At 36.3% G+C, this 21,824-nt stretch overlaps 1 protein-coding gene across 10 annotated transcripts in view; it reads right to left on the reverse strand.

The window, feature by feature from the left end:
- TEX15 (testis expressed 15, meiosis and synapsis associated) overlaps nt 1–21,824 on the reverse strand; it is a 76,223-nt gene that overhangs the window by 8,089 nt on the left and 46,310 nt on the right. For 9 of the 10 annotated variants that reach the window (XM_086380925.1, XM_086380928.1, XM_086380924.1 and 6 more), the window contains 4 exons: nt 16,811–17,048; nt 13,238–13,384; nt 11,768–11,930; nt 496–7,847 (listed from right to left, as the gene is read on the reverse strand). In XM_086380925.1, coding sequence (XP_086237051.1) covers nt 496–7,847; nt 11,768–11,930; nt 13,238–13,384; nt 16,811–17,048 — 7,900 coding nt within the window. Of the gene's footprint in view, nt 1–495; nt 7,848–11,767; nt 11,931–13,237; nt 13,385–16,810; nt 17,049–17,524; nt 18,779–21,824 lie in introns of those variants that run through there. The other variant, XM_086380932.1, reaches the window with a different exon arrangement.

Genomic DNA, 21,824 nt, shown 5'->3' on the forward strand with positions numbered 1-21,824 from the left:
TGTATGACAACTTCTAACTCCTTCATAATTAAATATTTTAAAATATTGCTACTGTTTCTCTGTGTGGGTGATAATGGTCAAGAACATAGACTTCACTGTCAATTTTTAATATTTATAACATTAAGTATAGCCTTGTTGTACAGAAGCTATTCAGTAAATACTTAGTCACTCACTCAATACAGCTCACTCATAATATAGACTTTCTCTTAAGCAATTATTAAAATTCACAACCTTCCAAGAAGCGTTTTCTAATAAAAAATTAATTTGTAAGTTTAAAGTTAGACATTTGTTAAGGCATCTCTCATATACACAGTCATTCATATCATTTTACAGATAATATGAATGGTTTAATCTAAAAGGTTAATTAGTAAATTCATTTTGCAAGGCAACATTTAAAGTATTCTCAATATTTACAATTCTGTAAACTACATACTTGTTTGCTTCAACAAGTTCGCTCTCTTAGACTTACAAAACTCACTTTAAAACATTCATTACCTTTTGTTTTTTACAACTGGGAACAGCAGTATGTTTCTCTTGTTCCTGAGAGTCTCCACATTTGTCTACAGTGATAGGTCGTTTTTTAGAGGAATTTGAAACATTTTTAATTGTGTACTCTGAAACTAAAGGCACCTTCCCACAGGTACTGGATTTTTTGATACTCTTCCTACATTTTATATGACTATTCGCATTTTTCTTTCTCTTTGGTTGGGAAGTCTTTCTGTTGTGCAGCATTTGGCAAAGGATAAAAGAAATGGTTAACTGAGCATTTTTAACACATATTATCTTCATATGTTCAATCGTTTTCATGACTTTCGTAATATGGACCATTTTCCCTAAATCCTTCCGAGGGGTGGCTGTTATACTTCCAAGCAGTGTGGAAAACTGACTGTAGTTGTATTCTAATTCTGTCACAGTGCTTCCATAATTTATGGATGCTATACATGGCACAAAGTTGATGTATGTGGAAATGGAATACTCCGACTTCATAAGAAGGTTTTTTATTTCTGAAAGTTCTTCAAGTTCTCTTGACAGCAAACGAACAGCATAGGAGCAGTTAACAGCTTCATTATATTTGTAGATAATATCCAGATCTTTCTTAAGCTCAGAAATAGAAGTCTCTATCACCTTCCAAAGACAATCTGTTGGATTACCTTTTAGAAATGAGAAAGAAGTCATTTTTTCTTGGCAGTGAACCAGTTCAGGAAGAAGTGACAAATCAAACCAAAGCATACTTCGAAACCTCTGCTTGTCTAGTTTCTTTGCCACTGAGTTTTTAAGAAAGTGAATTGTTTCTGAGAGCATGACGATTTCAATATAGGTTTCAGTGGCCTCAGGTTTTAAAATTACTGCCTTATGGCTGTAGTTTTTCATCATGTACAAACTATTTTCTTCGGTGATAAAAATATCATCTGTGTTTTCTTCTTGCAGCAACTGAAAATATTTTTTTAAAATTTCTAAGTCATCAGTACATCTCAAAGTGAGTTCCTGTAATTTTTTCACATCTGCAAATTCAGCTTGATCCAGTATTTCACTAACACAACAGATATCTGGATGTGAAAGCAAAGTACCATTAAGCCTAGAGTTTTCCATGCTAACTGTTGCTTTGTTTACTACAGCATTGGACTCTCTGGAAGCAATCACTGAATTCTCCTCAAGTCCAATAGTAGAAATTTGTTCACTGCTTAAATCTTTAGACAATGTATCATATATCTTCTGCAACTTAGAAACTGCACATCGATTCATTCTAAGTACCATTTCTTTGTTCCTTTCTGAGTATTTTTTGCAGAAAGACTGTCTCTTTTCTTTCCAAACAAGACTTTTTGAAGCATCAAAAAAGATATGTTCCAGACCATAAAGAGCTATTTTAATATTTACTGCCTCATTGCTCTTGATAAAATTAACTTTTGAGGAGATCATTTCTAAGATAATCCACAGATGGTCTTGTTTTCCTGGACAGGAATCAATTTGGGGATAGTCCCCATACATACTGATCAGGCTTAATGTACTTTTCCTCAAGGTTTCTAGGTCTCCTAAATTATCTCCAAAGTTAACTCCATAGGTAAATGGCACAGAAAGAGAAAAGTCAAAGCAATCTGAACACTGCTTCATTACTGCTTCACATTCATCAATTTGTCGCTTGTATTTTAAGTATGCGTAGTATGAATTGTTTCCCCTTTTGGTTTCTTCAAACAGTTCGATTAATTGATCATGATAGCTCTGCAGCTCAGAGAAGGCATTATATTTTAATCTGCATTGAAAAGCCGGATAGAAACTGGATTGTTGCTGAAATCCACGCGGTCTGCCAAGCAGCTCGCTGTACAGTGTCTCATCATACCAGAGCAAGCTCCGGAATGTTGGTTCACCTCCCAGGAGCCTTTTTTTGTTTTCAATGAATTGAATAGTTTCCATCATCATCTGGAGTTCTACCAAGGAGTCAATAGCACACGGTTTTAATCTGTGTTTGCAGTTACGCCACAGGTTTTCTTCTACCAACAGGTCTCTTGAAATCAAGATTTGTTTAAATGAACATTTTTGTCTTCTTTCAAAAGCTTCAACAAACAAAGGAAGAATATTTTGACAAACTTCACTTTCTTCCTGCAGAATCTGTACAGATGACGTTTCATCTGCCCTCCTCAAAATTTGAGTGAGCTTAACTGTAGGAGCCAAATTATTACTTGGACAATGTTTTTCTTTGAATTCATTCATGTATGATGTAGACTTCTTCTTCAGAGGAGGAGAGACTTTGGAGGGTTCAGACTGGCCACACAGATGAGGCATACGATTCCTCCCTGTAATGCCTGGTTTGGAGTCACAGGCTACTTCTGAAGGTAATGAGGAGTCACACTGAAGGTCATGGCTAACTTTTCCCTCCTTTTTCTTTCTTTTGTTACGCTGATTAGAAGCAATGTTTCTCAAAGAGACTGCCTCAGTAGCCTTTTTAATCTTTACACGAGAATCAATCAAGTTGTTTTTCATCGTTTTCTCACTTAAGCAGGAGGAGCCTTCTAATATCTTATTCTTTTGATCTTTGTACTCAGTCTTAACATTTGATCCTTCAGTCACGTTCATGTGAACTGAATCCTTTCTTTTTTCTGCTTGTTTATCTTTCCACATTTTTCCGTCCTGAACGTCTTTCTCTGCAATACCTTCTTGGGAAGAAGAGCCCTTTACGTTATCTTTTACGACCAGAAAACTATCATCGGGAAATACTTTCTTCCTCTCACTGTCTTTACTTTCTTCGGTTTCTGATGTGACAGTCACCTCAGAATTCTCAACATTTGTTTCATCCCCATCGATATGAACGCATTTACTTGAAGAGCAATATTCTGTCTTTTGAAGTTCGTTTCCACCACATCCTTGCAGACAGTGTGGTGCAATGGTAGACACTGCTGGAAAATCTACAGCAGTAATGCTCTGTTTAGCCATGGAAGACTTTGGAGATTCTCCCTCACTGTCTGTTGCTGGAGCGGCTGATAACAATTGAGGAATACTGTTAGACTTTTTGCTTGTTATCAGAGTTTGACTTAATGGATCCATAAGGAAGTTTCCTGTAGTAATTCCTGGTTTGGAGATCTCCTTAGGAGTTGTCCATTTTTCTATGGGAAAATTTACCTCCAGGTTTCCTTTATAACCAGATAAAATAAGGTTATTTGGTTTGTAGATATCAATGTTGAAAAAATGCTTCACCTTTGATTCTAAGACGGAAATAACTGTGTCAGTTTCCACTTTTGGGTGGGCTATACAAGTTGCATCATAATTTTGGTCCACACTAAAACTTATGTTGTTTTCTTCTATGCAACTTAAAGACATCAAATTCCTTTTACTTATTATTTCTTTAGCCTCAGAATTGTTTACTTTTGTTGTATACTGATTATTATCAAGTGCTGAATGGTTCTCAAGTTTTTCATATTTACTAATGTTAGATGAAAACTCTCTATCAGTTTCATTTTCTTTTTTAGTGAGTTTCTCATCTGGGCAGTCTGGGGAAAAGAGACATCCAGTTTTTCTAGAAAAGGGCTGAAGTTCTGATGATTTCGGATTTCTCACACTGCTGTTAGTATAAGCTGACTGACTTGTACTTTGAGACATGGAGCACAGGGCCAACTGTGATTCTGGACACACTTGATCACAATATTCTCTCATGTGAATTGTTGTGTGACTACTGGAGACACCGGACACATTTTCAGAAAGGCACTCTGTGAGTCTCTCTCTATTTGCTCTATAAAAGTTGTACTTTGATACATGAGTTAATGATTTATCAACTTCAAATCCCAAAGCTCTATTCTCTTCAGGTATATTGTATTTTCTTTTTGACAGAAAATGTTTAGTGGAATAATACCCTCTTTCAGACACAGAACTATAACCTTGAAGGTCACAACTTTCCCAGAAACTATTGCATATTACTGCATATGCTCTTGGTAAAGGGCCCCCTCCATTTTCTCCCACTTCAGTTATCAGCTGCAAAGACATGTAAACTCTTCTGTGAGCATCTTTTAAGTGAAGAATGGCTCTGTCAAGTTTTCTGGAAAGACACTGGCTTTTGCACAAAGATGCTTCTCTATTTAGAATATCCAGGACACTCCCAATGTGTTTTTCTGACTGTGAAAAGGTTTTAATTCGTTCTTGGGATAACGAAAAAAAACATTCCAATGAGTCTTGACTTGTTAGCTTCCTCCTCTTCTCATAAATTTTGTGATGTCTTAAATTTTTATCTGGTATGTTCTGGTCCCTGAAAGGTGTACAGGGCTTTCTCTTGCCAATTCTTGATTCTGTCTCCTTCTTACTTCTAGTATCAGCACCACTGGTTTTTGACTCTGTCAGGGAACATCTGTTTTCCTTGTTTACTGTTGTGACATCAGAAGGTTCAGTTAGCAAAGGTCTGTTTTGTTTTTCAGACATGTGATTCACATGCATATTATGACTCAAGTCCAAAGAAAGTGAGGTTTCAGATTTACTTGCTAGTCCAGATTCTTGCCTTATATTACCAAATTCACTTTCAGAGGGATGATATGAATTTTTAGCAGAACACTGAGAATGAATTTCAAATTCTAGAATTTCTTCCTCCTCATTTATTTCTGATTTTGTGGCTTCAGTTACATATTTGCAGAAATCATCTTTCGATGCAAGGGACTCAACAGTAGGACTGAATCCTTTCACAAATGTATTAGTAATCGTAACTTGCAGATCAGGAAGTAAAATTGGTTGGACGAGCTCTGGTTCATAATTTTGTGTAGAGGAAGAAGCACAACTGTGTTCCTCAGAGCAATGCTGGTCCTGATTCTCACCTCTTGTGGTGCTTTTCAAAACTTCCATCTCCCCATTACTGCTTCCCAACAGACCTTCCCAATCGATGCGAGACTTTAGAGCCTCATAGGAGTCCTCGAATTCTTCATAAAGTACATTTCCATGGCTATAAGCATCCTGTGGAATACTCACAGGAAAAGCATCATCACTCTCTTCTGATCCTACTTCAGTCTCATTATCCAATTTGAAGCTTTGAAGAACTGAGTTGGCACTTACTGTTTGATAAAATGAGTTGTGGAATCGATTTTTATCTGTATTTATTTCAGAAGCAGAAACCTCAAGTTTGCTTAACAAACCAAAATCAGAACAAGTTTCTTTAAACTGGCCTCTTTGGTGATCTTCAGGATTTGTGCATACCACAGGAATTGCAGCATCGGCTATCTCAACTGCAGCATGTGAGGCTACATGTACCGAAGAACTTGCAATTTGAAGAAATGCTGTGGAAGTCAAATGCTCTCCAGTCCTTTCAGTATTCTGAATATCTTTTTCTTTTATGGCGGTAATGGGATCTTCATTTTCTAATGATGTAGACTCAGGGCATATATGTTTTTTTCCACTAGCTAACTTAAAAGCAGTAGAAAATTCTTCAGAACTCAGAATTTCAATGCTATTGTCATCTTTATTCACCCTCCTTTCACCTATGTTGGTAAAAAATTTTGTTTTGTGTGTCTGAAAACTCTGCTTCTCATCTCCATATATATTCCCTATGTTGTTTTCTACAGATGAAGCAATGTTCTCCATTTCAGCCTCATTCTGGCTTTCTTTATCATTATCACTTTGTTCTCTGAAATCAGTATTCCGGTGCACATCATTGTTCAACTGTGCAATACAGAACTGAGTATGATGCTGACCTTTATTGTTAAATAGAGGAGTTTCTTTGCAGTCTCTTTGAATGTTTTCTAGGGACACTGGATCATATTCATTTCTCCTTTGAACACAGATATGTTCTCTAGCTATGCTGCAATTTGCATCATGAGCTGTTTTAATATCATGACATGAAGTAACAGCTGGCAGTTGTGTGGTCTGGGGAATGTCTTCTGCTTCCTGGAAAGCATCAGCTGTAATGTTAACACAGTTTTGATCTGGTTTTTCCAATTTCAGCTCCATTAGTTTTTGAGAAATGGCAAAATCTGTATGAGTGTTATCTTTATACTCTAGAGAGTTTTTAGGAGGCTTCTGTGGAAGTCTCTCTACTCTTGGAGTAAGATTGTTTTGTATTTCCAATGCTAGGTGACCTAGCTCATACTTCTCTTCTGTGGTAAATGGCAAAGATTTTGGTTTTTCTAACCCTTGAGTAATTAATATTTGATCACAATTTTCCTGCAAATAATCAAGACTCTCATCCTCTTTGTTGTCTTGGTTCAAAGAAATGTAATTACCTATTCTTTCATTAGTAAAAGAACGATCATTTCCTTTCCACAAACGTTGCTTTCCTTCATGTTTGGCATTGTCTTCCGGCTTGGTGAAGTTCCTTATCGTCCCAGTATTCTGAACGTACTCATGTATGCTTTCTTTACTTTGGAGTGGAAAAAGTGTAGACATTTGGTGACCAGTCTCACATACAGTTTTAAAATTAGAAAACTGTGATTCTGGAGAGATGGGACCACTGTACTTGTCTGTACAAATATTCACTGATTCATAAGAGTCATGTGACTCACTGCTTTCGTCAGTTAAAAATGGGATGGTGTCTCTCTGCTGGGATCTCTGAGCTTTTTCTTCCTCGTGTTTTTGGATTTCAACTTCTGAAACTACATTTGACAAAAACATTGGGAAGGAAAAATCATCCTGGTTCTCACATTGTCCTGCCATGGTAATTGTATTGGGAGCTGTACAATCAGAGGTCTTAGAGCCCAGGTTGTGAGCCTGGGTTTGTGAATCATCCAAAGAAATTCTGAAGCAAGAGGCATCCAAACAATTAGTAACAGTCTGATCACCAGGCACGCCTTCAGATGTGGAGGCAGGATCAGTTGGCATAGATGACAAGTTTATTTCTGAATTAACAAAATCTAAACTCTTCTCAAATGGCAACATCTCACTTAAACCTGTAACAGTATTATGTTTTCCCATGCTTTCTTCTCTCTTCATCAGTCTTGGGTCTTTGATGAGTTTTGAAGTGATTACTGTGCTTGAGTCAGTATTGTTATGAAGGGGAAAAGCAGCAGCAAGACTACTTAAAATAGCTTTAAGATATGTCAGATTTAGGAGGTCACCATTATTAACACTTCCTCCGGTATTACTGGGAATAAATGAATAGCCTGAATCACATGCAAGTAATTGAGAAGTGTCTCTGCATTCTGCTGAATTGTACTCCATATGTCCACTGCATGTTTCAAGTACAGAAATGTTTCCATTTTGCGTATTTCCATAGCAATTAGAAATATCTGAGTTGGAAGGATTTATCTCTGAATTTGACGCATCGCATAAACAGTTTTCCTGAACAAATGGATCTATAGGTTTCCTGAAATGCTCAAAGATGACAGTAGCATCTTTTCCTTTTCCAATTCTTTTGGCCACTGTACAGTTATTCAGAGAGCATGTTCTTTCTGTGGAAATAATAAGAAAGTAAGGAAAAGTAGGAAGAAAAAGTATTCCTACAGGCAACTCTATTAATGCAAGTAAACCATGTCATGAGTGGCACTGACTAAAAAGTCTATCAAATAATCTAATGATGATTAAAGTATGTTCTCAGCAGAAAAAGCAAGAAGAGAAGAGGATGAGTAACTGACCAATAAATGATGTAGCATGAAATTCTGTCTTTTAGGCCCCTTACCAACATGTCTTTGCCATAAAAATTTGAATTCTGACAAACACTAAGAAATAGAAAAATTAAACAGGAATTAAAAACATACTTTTATCAGAGACTAGGTCTTTCTTCTCTTAGTTTCCTACAAGCAGATATTCTATAATAGAGTCTATATAATGATTAGGTAAAATTATCTCCCTGTATCTACTGTTACCTTGCTTCATTTCCCTCTACCACAGGAGAACAAAAACAGAAAGGAAAGGGGAATTAGGTGAAGAAATGGGGGTGGGTGGAAGATCAAAAAGTTTGCACAAAATCCTTCCTAGAAGCCAAAGCAAACCACTACCCCTGCTCCACTATGAAATAAATATTCTGGCAAATAATATATGTAAATAAAAACCTGGAAAATAGAAGCAAATTTTCTTTAAATTTTATAGAGATTATTCCTAAAACTTCATAAAGAATTTCACAGAATAACAAAGGAACTTATAAAAATGCATAATGAGCAAGTAAAATGTTCACAAAGCATTCATAGCTAAGTGAAAGTGAAAGTCACTCAGTCATGTCCCACTCTTTGCAACCCCATGGACTATACAGTCCATGGAATTCTTCAGGCCAGAATACTGGAGTGGGTAGCCGTTCCCTTCTCCAGGGGATATTCCCAACTCATGTATCAAACCCAGGTCTCCCACATTGCAGGCGGATTCTTTATCAGCTGAGCCACAAGGGAAGCCCAAGGATACTGGAGTGGGTATCCTATTTCTTCTCCAGCGGATCTTCCTGACCCAGGAATTGAACCAGGGTCTCCAGCATTGCAGGCGGATTCTTTACCAACTGAGCTATTGGGTACATAAGTAAGCAGTACCATGAAAATACCATTATTAAAACAGACTAACAATGAGAAACTGCTCATGAATAATATATGAAGTCATAATCATATCATTGAGAACATGCCATTTAGTTTTGACAAAATGTTAAAAAAAAATAGCTCTGATGAAGATTCCCAAATTATATAACCATTGTGATTATACTTTCATTTATAGTAAGCTATAGTGGAAATATGTTCAAAAATGGGGATGAGACTAACAGTATATTATTCCATATACTGGAATACACAAAAATATATAGTATCTTCAAAAGATTAATAAAAAGACAATACAGTAGATAGTTGGGCAAAGTATATGACTAAGAAAATCATGGGTTAAATAAAAATTGTCAACAAATACAAAAAGATGTCCAACCCCACTAAATGCACAAGAAGATTCACATTAAAAAACCTTTTAAGATTCTGAAGGATAATTAATTTCCCTTTTCAAGATAAAAGCACTCAACTTACTAGGAATAGAAAGGAATTTCCTCTACATGGTAAAGGACATTTTAAAAAACCCACAGCTAACATGATACTTACTGGGGAAAAATAAACACTTTACCCCTAAGTTTAGGAACAACACAAAGATGACCACTCTTACCATTTCTATTTAACATTCCACTGGAGGTTCTAGCCAATGCAATTAGACAAGAAAAAGAATAAAAAACATCTAGATTAGAGAGAAAGAAGTAAAACTACCTCTATTTGCATATGGACCCTATCTTGCGTATAGAAAATCCCAAGGAAATCACTATTGAGAAAACAACTCTATTTACAAGAGGATCAAAAAGAGTGCAATACTTAGGAATACATTTAACGAAGTATAAAACTTATACTCTGAAAAACCTCACCTTGTATCCACAAAATGGCTATAATAAAAGTCAGATAATAACAAGTGTAAACAAGAAAAGTGCAGAAATTCTAATCCACATACATTGTTAAGGTAAATGTCAATGGTGCAGCCACTTTGGAAAATAGTCTCAGTTCCTTGAATGGTTGATACAGACTTACCGTATGATCACATGACTCCTTAGCTATATACCTAAGAGCAAAGAAAACACATCTATACCTAACCTTGTACAAGAAAGTTCTTAGCATAAATATTCATAATTGCTAAAAGGTGGAAACAACCCAATGGCCATCAACTGATGAATGAATAAACACAATGTAATGTATCTATGTAACAGGATATTATTCCACAAAAAGGAATGAGGTACTGATACATGCTGCAACATGCCTGGGCCCTGAAAACACTGTTAAGCAAGTCACCAGTCACAAGAGGCTACTGTTTATGACTTCACTCATATGAAATGGCCAGAATAGGCTTATAGAGACAGAAAGCAGATTGGTGACTGTTTAGGGGTAGTGTGGGGCTTGGGGAAAAAGACAAATAATAGCTTTTAATGGGTAAATATTCTCTTTTTGGGAGAAGGCAATGGCAACCCACTCCAGTACTTTTGTCTGGAAAATCCCGTGGACGGAGGAGCCTGGTAGGCTGCAGTCCATGGGGTTGCTAGAGTCGGACATGACTGAGCGACTTCACTTTCACTTTTCACTTTCATGCACTGGAGAAGGAAATGGCAACCCAGTCCAGTGTTCTTGCCTGGAGAATCCCAGGGACGGGGGAGCCTGGTGGGCTGCCATCTATGGGGTCGCGCAGAGTCAGACACGACTGAAGCAACTTAGCAGCAGCATCAGCATTCTCTTTTTGATCTGATAATGATAACATATCCCACTCACTATGCTGGCAGAAACTTTTTAAATTTAATTTTTATTTTATATTGGAGTATAGCTGATTTACAATACTGTGTTAATTTCAGGTATAAAGAAAAGTGATTCAGTTATACATATAAATATATTCATTCTTCTTCATATTCTTTTCCTGTATAAGGTTACTGAGTAGAGTTTCCAGAGTAAGTCCTTGCTGATTACCTATTTGATATATATTAATGTATACATGTTAATCCCAAACTCTTAACTTACCCCTCCCCCTTAACCTTTACCTTTGGTAACCATATGTTTGTTTTCAAATCTGTGAGTCTGGCAGAAATATTTTTTTAAAAAAGTATATTGTGCTGGCAATGATAAAGAGTAATTAAGGTAACCTGATGGACTAATGTTGAAACTGAAATTCCAATACTTTGGCCACCTAATGCGAAGAGCTGACTCATTTGAAAAGATCCTGATGCTGGGAAAGACTGAGGGCAGGAGGAGAAGGGGACGACAGAGGATGAGATGGCTGGATGGCATCACCGACTCAATGGACATGGATTTGGGTGGACTCCAGGAGTTGGTGATGGATAGGGAGACCTGGTGTGCTGTGGTTCACAGGGTCACAAAGAGTCGGACAAGACTGAGCGACTGAACTGAACTGAACTGATGCAACCACTTTTGAAAACCATGACATTGTTTCTACATTAAGTGGTACATTCCTGATGTAGATATATACTCTGTAGAAAAGTTTGCATATACGCACTGAGACACTTATATGAATGTTTAAAACAGCAATGCTTGGAATATGAAGAAAACCACAAAATGTCCAAATATACTCAGAGGTATAATGTATAGTCATAAAATTGAATATTATGTGTGTGAGTGTGTGTGTGTATATAAACATAGATATGAGTGAAAATGAAGAAACTATGGTTATATATATATCAACATGGAAGAATCACACATAATGCTGAGAAAAAGAAGTAAAAAGTAGTTACAGCATTAATTCTAGATATATAAAATCAAAAACAGGGAAAGCACACCTATTTTGCTTAGAGATTCATGATGTATTAGAAAATAATATTCAGCAGTAAGACCACCACAGATGCTACTTAAGTAGAAAAATATATGTTTCTTACCAGTTTTCTTAGGAAATCCTGTTGAGAGGGATCTCAAAGATGTCATAAAGTGTCCATTATCTACTTTTTGACCAATAAATTTTACTGTTACTATTGCATATGGAAGACACTGCCTAGGTTTATCTACTGGCTGTGAAAGAATATTATATTCATATAAGTATACCTAGAAGATAAAGAACATTTTTATGATGATTAATTTTTACAGACTTGAATAAGCTTCTATTTTAAAAAATCTATTTAACTCCATGTTGCTATTTGTTAACCATCTTTCACACATCTCCCCTCTCCCTGTCTTCTTCAACTCTAGTTTTCTTGAAGATGAATTTTTTTCTCCATAACATATTTTTTCCTTGATAGGCTTTGAATATCAGCAGAAACAGATACAATCTATGTTTAAATAAAAAAGTATTTCTCCATTAAAACTTCAATGTTTTGCATATGCTAGGAACCACTATATTGTGTTTTATCTAGGAGGAAAAGTCAACTAGAAAAATAACAATAGCTTAATACATCTTACATGTGGGAGCATGCTGCTAAGGCACTTCAGTCATGTCCGACTCTGTGCGACCCCACAGACAGCAGCCCATCAGGCTCCGCCCTCCCTGGGATTCTCCAGGCAAGAACACTGGAGTGGGTTGCCATTTCCTTCTCTAATGCATGAAAAGTGAAAAGTGAAAGTGAAGTCGCTCAGTCGTGTTCGACTCTATGCAACCCCATAGACAGGAGCAGCCTACCAGGCTCCTCTGTCCATGGGATTTTCCAGGCAAGAGTACTGGAGTGGGGTGCCACTGCCTTCTCCGATGTGGGATACTTCTAAAATATCCTCATTTAATCATATATATATGATTATATATAATGATATTTATAATTTAATCGTCTATAAAAGGTTAAAAGTCTATAAAAGGTTAAAAGGTTAGAAAAGTGTCTCTTTTAGATATGATAGAAAATTACTGTTTAATAATTAGTCTACTATCTAATGACTAAAACATAAGCCTTTTATCCTTGTACAAAGTACAAAGGATCAGTAAGGTTATTTCAAAGTATCTTTCTTTTGCAAGTTAGGCATTAATCTATGAAACATTTAAATAAAAGTAGTTACTTGGAACAAAATTAAATGCAAATCTAGAAGCTTCTTTACTAATGTTTTCAGATCACAAATATTAAATCAGCTTTAACTATTTACTTATTTAGGTCATATTACACGGAAAAGGGGTGCCAACAGACTTGGCAAAGTTGCCACAAACCTTTAATTCATAAAAAAATGCAGTATCTGTGAAGCAGATATTCTTTGTGTTACCTTGTCATCTTATTGGCTTATTTGGTATTCAGGTCATATTACATGACCTAAACAAATATGAATGAAGTAAGAGATTTCCACTTAATATTTTGGACAGTTGTTTTAAGAGTTGTATCATACAATGTGAGGCCAGTGACTTTCAAACAGTCAAGTGAATCAAAAAGTTAACATACTGCTGAACTGTAGGCTTGTAGTTCAATGGTATCCTTCAGAGAAGGTATATTTCTTGACATATGGCAGTCAAAATTAGGAGAAGGATCCAAAGAAACCTTGCTTTTATCTAGTGAAGGCTGAATTTTCTTCACTTTCCCAAAAAGAACCTGGGGAGGAAAAGGTAAAAAGAAAGTCAATAAAGATATACCAGAACATTTTAAACTCTCATACCAGGAAAGTAAAACTAGCTCCTATTTTAAGGAAAGAGATTAGAATGGGGAGATAATTCATGTCCCAGATGAATGGGATGACTTATTAGAATTATGTCAATTCCTCCCTAAATCGACTCTAAGACTATAGTAACAAAATTTAACAAAAATTTCAGAAAATCCATTTACAGAAATGAGTTTTAGTTTAAAAACTTCCCTGGAAGATGAAACAAGAATAACCTACAAAATTTTTGAAAAAAATATTTGAATCAGAAATAATGATGGAATAGGAAAAGTGACATGTACTTCCAGATATTAAGTACTTTTTAAAAGAATACTACCACTTTTAAAAAGAATACTACCACAAAAAAGAGATGGAAAAAACTGTACAAAGTAAAAAGTCCAGATAAGTCCAAGCAGCTATAAAAGTACAGCATAATATTAAAAGCATCATTTGAAACAGATGAAGCAAAACCGGATTATTCACTAAATGGTGTGGACCTGAAAAACATTAAATTCGTCTCTTAATCTATAAACCAAAATAAATACCAAATAAATTAAATATTTAAGTAATGTAAACACTTAGAGAGAAATACAAATATTTATCTACTCTCAAAGAGAATTCTTTTCTAACCATATTGCCAAAACCCACAAACCGAAACCGTGCTTCTTTGTAAACAGTCCAAAACTTCTGTACATCACAAAAAAATGATCAAATTGTACGGCAGAAAACAATACAATTGTAAGCCAATTTTCAGGACTGGGAACATGTGTACACCCGTGGTGGATTCATGTTGATGTATGGCAAAACCAATACAATACTGTAAAGTAATTAGCCTCTAATTAAAATAAATAAATTTAAATTTAAAGAAAAAAAATGAGTATAAAAATTTTAAAGACTATGAACCATTATGTGATAAAAGGTGGGGAAAAGTGCAGTTAATATGAAAACATGTACAAATTTTAAGTCAGCAATTCTATTACTTTTATTTTTTCATGTGCTAATAATTCATTCAAAGTTAAAAACAACACTAAATGTAGTGTGGTACTATGTACTTGGACACTGGAAGAGGAAAAAACATTAGTAGAAAAACTGGCAGAAACCAAAAATTTGTAGCAGACAGTACTGTACCAATGCTGATTTCTTTCATTTTATTATTTTTTTAAATTGAGATATAATTGATATATATACTATTAGACTCTTAGTTTTAACAGAGTTGGCATAGTTACATGAAATGGTAACATTAGGGAAAACTGTATACAGGAACTGTCTGTACTATCTTAATAACTTTTCTGTAAATTTAAATTTATTCCAAAATTAAAAAGTTTATTAAAAAAAACTTAAAACTTTTTTATTTTAAAAAAGAAAGCACTAAGTGATAAAACATTATACAATGAAAACCCTAACTCTCCAGATTCACTTTAATGAATTGATAATGCTGATGAATCAATTATAAAAAATAGAAAAACAAAAATCTAGCAAAAGTTATTAATATGCAATTCACTCATTATCAGTGAATACCTGCAGAATGTTAAGCTGGGCAGTAACTATGAAAAAGAAAAAACTGAACAATGAGAAACTACCACATATTAGACTGGCAAATATTTTTTAAAAAATATAATACACAGAGATAGTAAAGATAAGAGCTAATAAACATTTCCCATGCTTTGCATAGGAATGGCAGTTAGTATAACCTTTCTCAGGACAACTGGGCATTACATAGCAAAAGCTGGGAAAGTGTACACATACCTGTGACTCCTAACTTGACACATAAGAATTAATCAATTAATTCTTAGCAAATAATCACAGGTGTGTGTAAAATGTACCTACATGAATAATCCAAGTACTACTTGAAAGTACAAAACAAAACAAAGCAAAAGTAATTTCTATCCCAACATTGAAAAATTTGGTAACAAATTTATGGTAGTGCTGTACAGTGGAATATTATATAGTCATTCAAAATGATATTACAAAAAATATTGAATGGTATGGAAAATGTTGATTTTATAATCAGTAAAAAAGTTATATAGTATAAAAGTAGTAACGTATTTTAATGACCATTGTACAATGCATATCCACATATATGAGCAGAAGACGAAGTATAGATATACAAACAAATTAACTATCATTATCAATGGGCTTTTCAGAGCTTCTGAGTATGTTCCAAATCTCCTAAAATCAGTATTTTAATATAAATTACACTTTATGACTTTGATAATACCCAAGATCTAAAAATAATCGAATAAATGCATATATATGGAATTTAGAAAGATGGTAACAATAACCCTGTGTACGAGACAGCAAAAGAGACACTGATGTATCGATCAGTCTTATGGACTCTGTGGGAGAGGGAGAGGGTGGGGAGATTTGGGAGAATAGCATTGAAACATGTATAATATCATGTATGAAACGAGTCACCAGTCCAGGTTCGATACACGATACTGGATGCTTGGGGCTGGTGCACTGGGACGACCCAGAGGGAGGGTATGGGGAGGGAGGAGGGAGGAGGGTTCAGGATGGGGAACACAGGTATACCTGTGGCGGATCCATTTCGATATTTGGCAAAACTAATACAATATTGTAAAGTTTAAAAATAAAATAAAATTAAAAAAATAAAATAAACTAAAATATATAATTACAAAATAAAATAAAATAAAAATAACCAAATAATACCAAATGAACCATTGGTTTTATGTGGATGTATACACATCCTAAGTTACATAACTCAGGGTCTTTTCTACCTACTGTGATTTTAGTAGTCTTGGCAAAGCTGCAATTAACCAGAAAGTATATCTTAGCCTACCTGTGTCTGTTGATGCTTACAATTCAACTGTAAGACTGATTTTTTTTTTCCTCAATTTTGAATAACTTCAGACTTTCAAAAAAGTTACAAAACAATTCAGAGGTCTATATACTTCTAACCCAGTTTTCCTAATGCTAACACCTTATATAAGATAGTAAAATTATCAAAACAAAGTAATTAATATTGTCTAACACTGTTAATTAAAATAAATAGTAGGAGTTTAGTAACTTTAGCTAAACCAGAATTATTAATACCAATGTTCTGGAAAAAGACATTGAAAACACTCTGATATTAATTATAGTCTGAACAAAAGAGAGAGAGAAAGAGAATAAAGTCAATTAGAACAGAAAAAATATACATTAGGAAACCAAGATGATAAAGCCTGCCTTTGCTTACTTGAAGATTTTATGCTGCATATTCACTAGGGTCAAAAATAGGGGAAAATTTCAAATGGTGATGATGATGATAACTATTATTTATTTCATACAATGTGAGTTTAAAACAATAATTCATATTGAAAGTAAAATAATGTTTAGGTCAATTAAAGCAAACTGAATATTAGTTCTTTCATGCTACCAACCTTAAACATGATAATACTTTCTACAGTAATGCTTCTACTATGAGCATAATTCAAGGCAACATCAACGTGTCTAAATATATAAATTCCAAGAAGAGGGTTTCCTAGTATCCTCAATGAAGATGCTTTGGTACTTATTCCATTGTGGTATATCTCAGCCACATCCTTCTGACGAAGTGCTAAAAAGCAGAAATGTTCTTCAAGTTCTCTGCCATGCCTTCCAATCTCACGCATCTCTGACCTAAAGCAAAACAGTGAATAGTTAAAATGAGAACATCAACAGAATTTTCAAGAAGACAAATACTTCAAGCTTGCTAAAGACAGAAAACAAAATCTATAATCTAAACTCCTGAAATCTCACCTACATTCCACAAGAACTACTGAAACACTGGTGTATTAGGTAAGGAGTTCTACATGGCTGGTTCAGCAGTAGTAACAGTAGCAACTGCGACACCAGGTGATTCACGCGTGGTTCAGTCACTAGGACAGAGCTATAATTCCAAAAGATTATCAGCAGTGGAGAAGCTATAGAATCTACAAAGTAATGTGTATACCAATCAAAGGAAAACTCCTCTTCAACACCACATGCTACTAATATTTATTATTTCCTGGGACACCACTCACAAATATTAATATTTATATGCAAGAATAATTCACCTTTAACAGTAGACAGCCATGGCAACAAAACGCACAGCAACAATTACAAGCAAGACTCACCGATGAGATCATGACCACTTCTCTTTTCCCAGAGATGTCACCTTAACTTTCAACTTCACCGTTGTTATTTCCTGCTCATGTTTTCACCCTGATGTCAGGCTCTATAAACCACTAAGATCTCTATGTTTGATTGTTAAGGTATATTCTTAACAGTCAGAAGAACTGAAATACTTCTTTCTGTTTTCCTAATTTCTCTACTGGTTTTTCTTACGATCTAAGTTCAGTTCAGTCAATCAGTCGTGTATGACTGATTTTGTGATTCCATGGACGGCAGCACTCCAGGCTTCCCTGGCCATCACCAACTCCCAGAGCTTGCTCAGACTCATGTCCAATGAGTCAGTGATTCCATCCAACCATCTCATCCTCTGTCATCCCCTTCTCCTCCCGCCTTCAATCTTTCCCAGCATCAGGGTCTTTTCCAAAAGGTTCTTTGCATCATGTGGCCAAAGCACTGGAGCTTCAGCTTCAGGATCAGTCCTTCCAATGAACATTCAGGACTGATAACCTTTAGGATTGACTGATTTGATCTCCTTGCAGTCCAAGGGACTCTCAAGAGTCTTTTCCAACATCAAAGGTCAAAAGCATTAATTCTTCGGCCCTCAGATTTCTTTATGGTCCAACACTCACATCCATACGTGACTACTGGAAAAATCATAGCTTTGACTAGACGGACCTTTGTTGGCAAAGTAATGTCTCTGCTTTTTAATATGCTGTCTAGGTTGGTCATAGCTTTTCACTGAGGAGCAAGTGTCTTTTAACTTCGTGGCAGCAGTCACCATCTGCAGTGATTTTGGAGCCCCCCCAGAATAAAATCTCTGTTTCCATTGTTTCCTATCTATTTACAAAGAAGTGATGGGACTGGATGCCATGATCTTAGTTTTCTGAATGTTGGGTTTTAAGCCAGCTTTTTCACTCTCCTCTTTCACTTTCATCAAGAGGTTCTTTAGAACTTCTTTGCTTTCTGCCATATAGGTGGTGTCATCTGTGTTATTGATATTTCTCCCGGCAATCTTGATTCCAGCTTGTGCTTCATCCAGTCTGGCATTTCTCATGATGTATTCTGTATGTAAGTTAAATAAGCAGGATGGCAATATATAGCCTTGACATACTCCTTTCCCAACTTGGAACCAGTCTGTTGTTTCATGTCCAGTTCTAACTATTGCTTCTTGACCTGCACACAGATTTCTCAGGACACAGGTAAGGTAGACTGGTATTCCCATCTCTCTGAGTATTTTCCAGTTTGTTGTGATACACCTGGAATGTTAGGTCCATGAATTAAGGTAAATTGGAAGTGGTCAAACAGGAGATGGCAAGAGTGAGCATTGACATTTTAGGAGGCAGTGAACTAAAATGGACTGGAATGGGCGAACTTAATTCAGATGACCATTATATCTACTACTGTGGGCAAGAATCCCTTAGAAGAAATGGAGTAGCACTCAGTCAACAACAGTGAAATGTAGTACTTGGGTGCAATCTCAAAAACAACAGAATGATCTCTGTTCATTTCCAAGGCAAACCATTCAATATCACAGTAATTCAAGTTTATGCCCCGACTAGTAATGCTGAAGAAGCTGAGGTTGAATGGTTCTGTGAAGACCTACAAGATCTTCTAGAACTAACACCCAAAAAAGATGTCCTTTTCATCACAGGGGACTGGAATGTAAAAGTAGGAAGTTAAGAGATACCTGGAGTAACAGGCAAATTTGGCCTTGGAGTACAAAATGAAGAAGGGCAAAGGCTAACAGAGCTTTGCCAAGAGAACACACTGGTCATAGCAAACACCCTCTTCCAACAACACAAGAGAAGACTGCACACATGGACATCACCAGATGGTCAACACCAAAATCAGATTAATTATATTCTTTACAGCCAAAGATGGAGAAGCTCTATACAGGCAGCAAAAGCAAGACCAAGAGCTGACTGTGGCTCAGATCATGAGCTCCTTAATGCAAAATTCAGACGTAAACTGAAGAAAGTAGGGAAAACCACTGGAACATTCAGGTATGAATGGTCTAAATCAAATCCCTTACAATTATTCAGTGGAAGTGACAAACAGATTCAAGGAATTAGATCTGATAAAGTGCCTGAAGAACTACGGACAGAGATTCATGACATTGTGCAGAAGGCAGTGATCAAGAACATCCCCAAGAAAAAGAAATGCAAAAACGCAAAATGGTTGTCTGAGAAGGCCTTACAAATAGCTGTGAAAAGAAGAGAAGGGAGAGGCAAAGGAGAAATGGAAAGATATCCATTTGAATGCAGAGTTCCAAAGAATAGCATGGAGAGATGAGAAAGCCTTCCTCAGTGAACAAGGCAAAGAAATAGAGGAAAACAAAAGAATGGGAAAGACTAGAGATCTCTTCAAGAAAATGAGAGATACCAAGGGAACATTTCATGCAAAGATGGGCTCAATAAAGGACAGAAATGGTATGGACCTAACAGAAGCAGAAGATATTAAGAAGAGGTGGCAAGAATACACAGAAAAGTGTACAAAAAAGATCTTCACGACCAAGATAATCATGACGGTGTGATCACTGACCTAGAGCCAGACATCCTGGAATGTGAAGTCAAGTGGGCCTTAGAAAGCATCCCTACGAACAAAGCTAGTGGAGGTGATGGAATTCCAGTTGAGCTATTTAAAATCCTGAAAGATGATGCTGTGAAAGTGCTGCACTCAATATGCCAGCAAATTTGGAAAACTCAGCAGTGGCCACAGGACTGGAAAAGGTCAGTTTTCATTCCAATCCCAAAGAAAGGCAATGCTAAAGAATGTTCAAACTACTGCACAATTGCACTCATCTCACATACTAGCAAAGTAATGCTGAAAATTCTCCAAGCGAAGCTTCAACAGTACATGAACCAAGAACTTCCAGATGTTCAAGCTGGATTTAGAAAAGGGAAAGGAACCAGAGATCAAATTGCCAACATCCGTTGGATCATCAAAAAAGCAAGAGAGTTCCAGAAAAACATCTACTTCTGCTTTACTGATTATGCCAAAGCCTTTGACTGTGAAATTATGGCAAATTCTTAAAGAGATGGGAATACCAGACCACCTTACCTGCCTCCTGAGAAATCTGTACGCAAGTCAAGAAGCAACAGTTTTTTTTTTTTAAGAAGCAACAGTTAAAAGTGGACATGCAACAACGGACTGGTTCCAAATGGGAAAAGAGTACGTCAAGGCTGTATATTGTCCCCCTGCTTATTTAACTAACATTCAGAGTACATCATGAGAAACACTGGGCTGGATGAAGCACAAGCTGGAATCAAGATTGCCAGGAGAAATATCAATAATCTCAGATATGCAGATGACATCACCCTTATGGCAGAAAGCAAAGAGGAACTAAAGAGCCTCTTAATCAAAGTGAAGAGGAGAGTGAAAAATCTGGCTTAAGACTCAACATGCAGCAAATGAAGATCATGGCATCCAGTCCCATCACTTTATTACAAATAGATGGGGAAACAGTGAAAACAGTGACAGATTTTACTTTCTTAGGCTCCAAAATCACTGCAGATGGTGACTGCAGCCATGAAATTAAAGGACACTTGCTCCTTGGAAGAAAAGTTGTGACCAACCTAGACAGCATATTAAAAAGCAGAGGCGTTACTTTGCCGACAAAGGTCCATCTAGTCAAAGCTATGGCTTTCCCAGTAGTCATGTGTGGATGTGAGAGTTGGACCATAAAGAAAGCTGAGTGCTGAAGAATTGATGCTTTTGAACTGTGGTGTTGGAGAAGACTCTTGAGAGTCTCTTGGACAGCAAGGATATCAAATCAGTCAATCCTAAATGAAATCAGTCCTGAATATTTATTGGTAGGACTGATGCTGAAGATCAAGCTCCAATATTTTGGTCCCCTATGCAAAGAACTGACTCATTGGAAAAGACCCCGATGCTGGGAAAGATTGAAGGTAGGAGGAGAAGGGGACGACAGAGGATGAGATGGTTGGATGGCATCACCGACTCAATGGACGTGAGTTTGAGCAAAGCTCTGGGAGTTGGTGATGGACAGGGAATCCTGGCATGCTGCAGTCCATGGGTTGCAAAGAGTTGTACACAACTGAGCAACTGAACTGAACTGAATATACTGGCAAAGCCAGGGCATATACTGATGCTAGGAATGAGAAGAAAGGCAGGGACTACCCAGCAGCCACACAGCAAGAGACTGCATTTCCCAGTGACCTGCTCTACAAAGGGCCCTGACAACTTTCACCACCAAAGAAACCAAAAGCCAGCACAGATTTGCCTGACCCCTGCAAATTTCACCAGGTTCTGTCCACAAGTATTCTCATTTGCTGATGCCTG

The sequence above is a fragment of the Bos grunniens genome, chromosome 27, assembly GCF_055505025.1.
Source record: "Bos grunniens cultivar Pamir isolate PY7600 chromosome 27, Bosgru_T2T1.0, whole genome shotgun sequence".
NCBI lineage: Eukaryota > Metazoa > Chordata > Mammalia > Artiodactyla > Bovidae > Bos > Bos grunniens.